Source organism: Microcebus murinus, chromosome X, assembly GCF_040939455.1.
Source record: "Microcebus murinus isolate Inina chromosome X, M.murinus_Inina_mat1.0, whole genome shotgun sequence".
Lineage (NCBI taxonomy): Eukaryota > Metazoa > Chordata > Mammalia > Primates > Cheirogaleidae > Microcebus > Microcebus murinus.
This window is the reverse complement of record NC_134136.1, coordinates 5,533,900-5,542,123: the sequence shown is the minus strand read 5'-3', so window position 1 is coordinate 5,542,123 and position 8,224 is coordinate 5,533,900. Positions and strand designations below refer to the sequence as shown.

Genomic DNA, 8,224 nt, shown 5'->3' with positions numbered 1-8,224 from the left:
ATGCAATTTAATAAAGTCACAAAACCAGAAGTTGGTTGTTTGGTAAAAGAATGAAATTGGCAAAGCTCTGGTGAGACTGATCAAGAAAACAAAACAAGGAAGGGGACCGATATAGGCAAAGCAAAGGTAGAAATAAGCATAAGTGACACAGACATCAAAAAATAGTGAGGATCCTACGGGGGAGCTGGATATCCGCACACTGTCTCTGCAGGGACAGCACAGAGAATGCTTAGTAACTGCAGAGGGAAGACGGTCGCTTCACAACAGAGTGATCTGAAACAGCGCCCTGACCACATGGTCACAGTGAACATCACCAGTCGTGGGACAAACTGACAGGAAGAGTCTCCCGATGTCCTGCACTGAGATGGATGGCACACAGGAGGCTTGCAAACGCTGCCAGCGTTCGGCTTCTTGCTCTGTGTGGTGTGGCCGGGACTTGGACACCGCACAACCACGGGGCACGGTTCTCGCTGCAGTCGGCCACAGTGCACTCTGGAATCCCGCGGGTGTAGCTCGCACGGCCACCCCGGCAGCTCACGCGAACGCGCCGCACCTGGCCAACGCGGGTGTTTGCTTCATCACTGGAGGAAACGGATAAGGACATGTGGATGGGGAAACGACGAGTTCTTGGCATGGAGACTGAGGACAGACACGCGTGAAGTTGTCCAGTTTCACCCAGGAGGCTGTGACAGCAAGGACTAAAATCCACAGTTGTCACTCACCACCACGACTCTCAGACTCGATTATCATCTCATGTCCCCAATTGCCGTGTGCTGGCACTTGCCGTGTGCTCCGCCACAGCCCGGGTGGCCACCATTGCTGCCCCTGGCTCACTGGCCTGCTCAGTCACACGCCTTCATCCATAGCTGGAGTCGGAAGACGAGGTGACCTCTTCTGCCTGCCGAGTGAAAGGTCACATTTGGACATGCGCATTTGGGAGCCCTGGCACCTGGCACAGGTGGGACTTTGTTCGGGGCTGTGCCGCTGCAGCTGCATCTCGGGCAGGCATGCAGCTCAGCAAATCTCCAGAGCCCCCTCTGAGCTGAGGAGCCCAGGGCGCAGGGCGGGGCCCAGGGCTCTCCAGGCCACCCCACATTCCCTTGGGGGGAGAGGCCACTGCAGGGAAGGGCAAAAGGAGGGCACTGAGTGAGGGAGGGGTTCCACCGTCTCCTGTACTCTGGGGCCCAGATGGATGGCTCTAATGTGAGCCTCGCATTCTGTCACTCACCTCCCCTAGAGATGGAAGTGTCAGCCCCACCCATGGCCTGTTGGGTACAGGACACAGCAGCATCTTCCCGCAGTACGTGCTCTGCATGTGGAACAGAGAGCCTGTGCTCACAGCAGGGAGTCGGGACAGGCAAATAGTCACCACGGGTTGTGTTCATGCCCTCCACACCTGCTTCAACCTGCTGCCCCTTCCTGCCCTTGCCGACCACAGCCTCACGCCTCCTGGGACAGTGCCTGGTGCTGGAATTCTCTTCCCATCAGAACTGGCCTAGATGCCTCCGGCGTCAGAATCCCAAGTTGGAAAATCTCTGCCTCACGTCTGCACCCAGACGCCAGCCCCGCTGTTACCCTGCTAAGAAACCATCACTTGGGTCGGGGTCGAAGGTTCAGCCTGCAAAATCAAGCCCATCTTCTCAAGGGAGGGTTTGAAGCAGATGGTTTAAGTCCCCACTCATGTTTCTTTCTGGCTTTGAGGTCTGTGATTGTCCCACCACACGCGTGATGGTCCCTGTCCCTGAGCTCATGCCACGCGGCACGGAAGGGAGGCAGAGTGAGAATATGGGGCAGGGGTGGTGCCACGCCTGAGCAGTTTTCCAAGTGCTGTCCCTCTTCCCTACTTTCCATCCTCACGGCGCCCATCCTACCCGTGACCCGGTCAACTCACACGGGGCAGTCTCCCACGGGAGCCCTTTGCCTCACAGGGAAGGCACGTCCCACCTACTGTGTCGTAGCCAGCCTTCACGCTATCATCCACCCACACGCACAGGACTTTTGAGACGTCATATTTGTCGCACAGAGGATCCAGGGCCTACTCCGGGGACTCCAGCATCTGAGAGCCCTGGCGCCCGGCACTGGGCTTGGCCACTTCCACTTCCACCCACTCTGGGCGCTCCTGTGTGTTTTCCGCACTTGAAGAACACCTCTCGTGAAAGGTAGACCCCACCCTTGCTTCGACTCCTTGGATCCCTTGAGGATGCTGGCCCACTGCCCCGCTCCCTGAATCAGCTCTTTCTCCCTCCTGGGAGGTCATGGCCGATGAGATTCACAAGCACACAGAAAGACACACAGACACACACACAGACGGATCCCTCCCTGCACACGCTCACCCCGGATGGTATCTGCACTTGTCCCCTGCTTGTCTGGGAAACACCCAGTCTCTGGACGATGGGAGCTGGCAGAACGTGCACTCACCTCACTCACATCAATGTGTCCCTGCGAGTGTCAGGCCGGCCGGCCCGGGACCCTGGCCGAAGGAAGGAGGCGACCCCAGCTGTCAGGGAGGGTGAGGTCACAACAGGGAGCTCAGACGGAATCTCATGTGGCCTCGGGAGGCAGTCTGGAGGATTGAGCTGGGACACGGAAATATCACGTCCAGCCAAGTCCGTGGCATGGGGGTGGCCGAAAGGTGTCTGATGGGGACCATCCAGGAACATTCAGACCTAGCATGCACACTCGCCCTGGAAACTAACTGGCCTTGTCCAAGTCGAGGCCGCGGAGCCCCGAGGCAGCAGAGCGCACTCAGTCCCCCCACCTGCAGCCCGGAGACCAACCTGCTCCCTTCTCCCCTGCTCCCTGCAGCTCCCCTTTCGCTCCACCCCTCCACTGCAAGTATGGCGGGAGAACTCCCGGGGTTTGGTAAGCGAGTGTCAAAGGTGAGGGCTACAGAGGAACTGAGGATGATGCTCGGGTTCCTGGCCGAGCTGTGCGTGTACGTGGTGGCACCAGAGGGAGAGCGTGACTCCAGAAAGAGACCGGGGCCCCGGCTGGGGAGGAGCTCAACCGTGCTCTTTAACACCTGCTGCAATGACCGTGCGGGAAAGGCCAGGGGCATGAAGCCATGGGAGAGACCAAGGATGCTCGTGACAGAAAAGAAGGGCGAGGGGGGAGAACCAGGACAGCGAACCATCGAGGAAGGCAAAGAGGGGTGGGATCTCTGGCAGGAGGTCAATTAGTTCCTGCTGAAAGGGAGGGGGAGGAGCGGCACACAGTGGGAACCTTGAGACCCCCAAATCAGAGGACACTGGGAGGGACCATGAACAGGGCCTGCTGATGAGGCTGGCAAGGACACCTACAGGGGTAGACCCAGGGCGCTACGGTGAGTCGGAGCGTGGGGCTGACACCCAGATCCTGGCTGAGACACCCCGCAGGGAGAGGGCCGAGTACAGGGTGCCAGGGTGTCGGGTTTCAAATACTCCCAAATGGAGCTGCTGCCCCCACCCATCCCCTCACCTCCCCTGCAATGCCCCCTCACCAAAGAAAGAGAGCAGACTACAGAAGGTGAGAATATGAGAACTACTTTAATTGGATAATTCGCTGTAACTGGGGTCAGGAGAGGACAGGAGCAGGTGGTGAGAGGAAGCCGTGGCTGAATGAGAAACGGTGGGAACCAGCTCGGCCGCGGCTCCTGGGCTCCAAAGGCACCAGCTGCCTGTCTTGTAGGAAGAGGCTGGGTTCAACCTGTCAGGCAGAGCACAGTCAGGGTTGGACCACGAGCTAGGGCTGGCCCACAGACCTGAAATGTCACCAGCTTTGGAGGAAGACGAATGGTACGTCTAACACTCACTCACTCACTTCAAAGGGCCTGGAACTTGTCAGCGAGGCACTGCATGGCTGCTGCAACAGAGAGGCATGACTGGGCACTCCACACATAGGGATAAGGAGACCCACCCCCTCCCCCGGGAGGGAACCGCCCAGCCCAGCAACCTGAAACCTCAGCAGCCCCTGTCCAGGCAGCCCTGGGACCCACTCACCCTCCACCACCTGAATTAAACGTGGGAATGTCTTCTAAACGGGAACAAAACGTGCAAGTATTTCTCAAACCCTGGGTCACACCAGAACCATTCATAACGTGTTAAAAGGGCAAACAAGCAAAGAAACAACAACAAAACCCCTACAGGCCATACCAAGTCAGGACAGGGGAAATAAAGGAGGTGGCGCTAAACGTGCTAAGGGAAGGAGCTCTGTAGGATTCCTTGGCAAAGTGTACACGGAGCTCAGCCGATACATTTCTATCCGTGTAACCCCTGGCTCTGAGTGCACACAAGGCTCTAGGGCCAGGCCCCCCTGGTTCTCCTTCCCACGGGAACCTCGCTCTCAGGGATGCCACCGACACCTGCAGCTCATCCCTGCCTGGTGTTCTCAGCACCTGCAGGAAGATACCGTGGTCTGTCCCAGTGCCTGCCCCAGCCCGAGCCAGGGGTTCATCATACCTAGTTGCTGTTTAAGGTCGTCTCTCTCTCTCTGCAGCTCAGCACACTAGCCCAGCGGACGCGGGAGAAAGAGAAATGATCAGTGTATTCTGGCCTCCTCTCTCCTCATCCTCCCTCTCACCCGTGGCCCTCACAAACCCCACCACCCACAGCACAGTGGCCAGAGCAGCAAGGAATCCTCAGGGGAAAGGAGGAGCCCAGTCTCTGGTGGGTGGGGGATGGGAGGAGGAGGGCACGGCACAGAATTCACTTTAACCTGGACACGGATCCCACATCCAGACAGGACATTGGTTTCTAGGAGACAGACCAGGCATTACCCGAGGACAGGCCTGCGCTCCCGGTGGTTGCTCCTGCCTTTCTGGTCTTTCGGCATGGACGGGTGGCTCCTGGTGACCTGAAAGACAACACGGAATCCAGCTTCCACACCTCACAGCCTGGAGGAGGACAGGGCCTACTGGGGCTAAAGTGAGGCAGCGTCACCCTCTGCTGGCAGCAAGTGGCTCCTGCTCGGCCCAGCAGCTGCAGCCTTGTCTCTGGGCCTGCCTTCCCTGTTCCTGTTCCCCAGTGTCAGGCCATCTGTGCCTGTGGCCCCCTAGCATTGTGGCTCTGGGTTGGACGCTAGCACAGCTGCAGCCACAGCTGGGCCTGGGAGGAGTGATGGGGTTGAACAGGACTTCACTTAAAAGACTCAGTTCTGGACAACTAATATATATATATATAAATTAGCCGGGCGTGGTGGTGCATGCCTGTAGTCCCAGCTACTCGGGAAGCTGAGGCAGAAGGATTGCTTGAGCCCAGGAGTTTGAGGTTGCTGTGAGCTAGGCTGACGCCATGGCACTCACTCTAGCCTGGGCAACAAAGCAAGACTCTGTCTCAAAAAAAAAAAAAAAAGACTCAGTTCTGCTTAGAGTCTAGTTCTGGAGTCAGAGTTTGGGGTGCTGCTACAAATCACGCCCACCACAGCCTTGGTGACACTCCCTTTCCTGTGGGAGAGCTGCCAGGGTAGGCACGGAAGCCTCGGAACAAAGCTGAGCCCCCAGAAGTGACACAGCCAGATGTTGTCTTCTTCCACCCATTTCCCCTCCACGTCTACCAAACCCACAGACTCACTAGAGGGTGCTTGGCCTCTGGGTGTGACGCCTCCCTGGCTCAAGGCCCAGGCCTGTGTGTTTCCTGTAACATGGGGGGCTCTGGTGTTGGGGTCGCCACTGCTGAATCCTCCACGATGCATGTGCAGGCAAGGTGGCCCTGGCCTGGGCGTTGGAAGCTGAAAGAAAACTTTGTTAGAGCTGGGCCAGGGCGTGTGAGTGTGAGCATGTATGTGCAGGAGCTGGGGTGAGGTGGACAGAAAGGAGGAGAATTTGGAGGCGATAATCTCATTAGCACTTTCTCACTTATTCAGTCCCAGACTGGCAGGCAGGGCTCAGCCAGGGAAAATAGGGGGACGCTGAGTCAGTCCAGGCCCCTGCCAGGCACAGTTGGGGAATAGCTAGGAAGGAGGAGTCAGAGGGGTGATGACTCCAGACACCCAAGCTTTGCAGCCCCAGATTACAGGGTCCTCTGATCCATCCCAGCCCCTCTTTGGGGAAGAGGCAGAAAACATGCAAAGTGTCAAGAACAGTGCCTGCTGGGAGACCAAGACGGCCGGATTGCTGGAGGCCAGGAGTTCGAAACCAACCTGAGCAAGAGCGAGACCCCATCTCTACTAGAAATAGAAAGAAATTAATTGGCCAACTAATACATATAGAAAAAATTAGCCAGGCATGGTGGCCCATGTCTGTAGTCCCAGCTACTCACGAGGCTGAGGCTGTAGGATTGCTTGAGCCCAGGAGTTTGAGGTTGCTGTGAGCTAGGCTGACGCCATAGTACTCAGTCTAGCCTGGGCAACAAAGCGAGACTCTGTCTCAAAAAAAAAAAAAAAAAAACAGCGGCTGGCACGTACCAAGTGCTCTCTTAATGTGTGCCCCTACGAAGATGGCCCCCATGGGGCATCCTAATGACTGTGGATTCACAAGGACAGGCCCTGAGCAAAGGACAGAGTAAAGATGCCTGTTTGGGGGAGGGGAAGTGTGGGCAGACAGGAAGACGATGTCATACTCACTTGGGCCTTTGGGCCTGGATCTCTATTGGCGTCATTATCATCTCTGGACACAGTTTGGGAATCCTTTGCCTTCCTCGCCCCAGATTTCTTCCCAGTGCTGCTGTTCTTGGAGTGTTTGGGTGCCAAGGTGAGCAACGAGTAGCTCTTGGACCTCCCGAGCAGGGGAACACCAGCGATTGGGGGGAAGGTGGCTGGCTCCAGGGGAACTGCTGACAGTCTCTGCCCCCATGGAGGAAATGCTCTTCCCAGGGCCATGTTTGAGGCGGCCCCTAGTAACTTCTTCTCCTGGGCCACCTTCTTCTTAGGAACGGCCCGGGGCAGGCTGCCCACGGTGGCAGCAGCAGCAGCTCCTGGGAAGCTGGGCCCGCTGCCTGCCTTCCCCGACACCACACTCTGCATTTTCTTCGAGGAAGAGCTGTCCAGCTCTCCAACGGCCTGCCTTCCCTTGCCTGAAGTGAGTCCTCGGGAAGCAGAGGTCAAGAGAGAGCCTGGCGTGGGAAGGAAGTCCTCCCTGACAAGCAAACTCGAGTGTCTGGGTGTGTCCCCGGGATCCTCGGCGCTGCTGGGCTCGCCCGGGTCTCCTCCTTTGGGGTAAATGCTCACCCTCATCGGCACCTCACTGATCTCACTTTGTGACTCGGGGTCGGAAGGCAGCTCGACCAGGCCTACCACGGAGGGCCGCTGGGGATCCCTGCCGCCCGCGCTCTGCTTACTTTTAGCGCCTCTTTTCTGGTTCCCGCGGGCCCGGACTTTCCGGGGCGCCATGACGGGGGGAGGGGCGGCAGAGGCGGCCAGGGCGCCTCGACCACTCAGACCTGCCCCCAGGTCCGGCCACACGGTGGACACTTGGGCGTCGCGACCCTCTGAGTACGGGTGTCTGCGGATGCCCCGGATAGCCCAGTCGCTCAGCAGCTGCATGATGGCCATCGATTTGTCAGCCAGGAGGGACTCGTAGTCTAGATCGTCCCCCATCTCGTCAGTCGGGGTGCAGGGGCGGCCTTCCCGGCCCCAAAGCACAGTCCTTCCCTCCTCTATCACTTGCTGCTCAGCCTCGAAGCCCTCGGGGTCTGCCAGCGCTCCCAGCGCTCCTTCACCCTCGCAGCTTTGCGGCGTCCCCACATCGAGGCCTAGGCCGGGGCCCCGCGGGCCTCCGGGGCCGGCCTGGCTAACGCTGGCCCGCTCCCCGCCCTCCAGGCTGAAAGTGGCCTCCGAAACAGACACCTCATCAGGGGAACTCATGGCGCCGGTTGGATCAGCTCAGGTAGTAGGCAGATGGTTGTCTTTGTCAAGGCAGGAGAGCCCCCACAGGTTCGCCTCAGGAGCAGCGAGGCCTAAGAGGACGCCATTGCCTCAGGCGCACCACGAGATGGCGTCAAACATCCGAGCTGCTGAATACATGGCTTCTCAACGTCGCTGCCTTCTCATTGGTTCGCTTCTGTGCGTGCTCCACTGCATCCCTCTTGATGCCGCGTCCTTCTGATTGGTTCGCCTCCCCTAGCCCCCACTAACCAGTGCAGCCCTTGTTTGACCATCTCTCGGGCCCCAACCAATAGGAACGAGGGTGGTTGGTTTGCAGGGAAGCCAGTAGTTTGGCTCATTGGGATCCCGTTATGTCACAGGGTCCTGGCCTCGCGCACTCGTCCCACCTCTTTCTCGCTGTCCCTCTGCCAGGCATCTGCTTTCACAC

General features: G+C 58.3%; 1 protein-coding gene across 1 annotated transcript; it reads right to left on the bottom strand.

The window, feature by feature from the left end:
• Window positions 1–3,505: 3,505 nt before the first annotated feature.
• On the bottom strand, window positions 3,506–7,899 carry LOC109730258 (uncharacterized protein CXorf49-like). Its single transcript, XM_075999344.1, has 6 exons — window positions 6,538–7,899; window positions 5,547–5,703; window positions 4,754–4,830; window positions 4,437–4,482; window positions 3,799–3,837; window positions 3,506–3,684 (listed from the first exon to the last, which is right to left on the bottom strand). The coding sequence occupies exons 1-5, from the start codon at window positions 7,774–7,776 to the stop codon at window positions 3,800–3,802; spliced, it is 1,557 nt and encodes a 518-aa protein (XP_075855459.1). The 5' UTR covers window positions 7,777–7,899; the 3' UTR covers window positions 3,506–3,684; window position 3,799.
• Window positions 7,900–8,224: the final 325 nt, after the last annotated feature.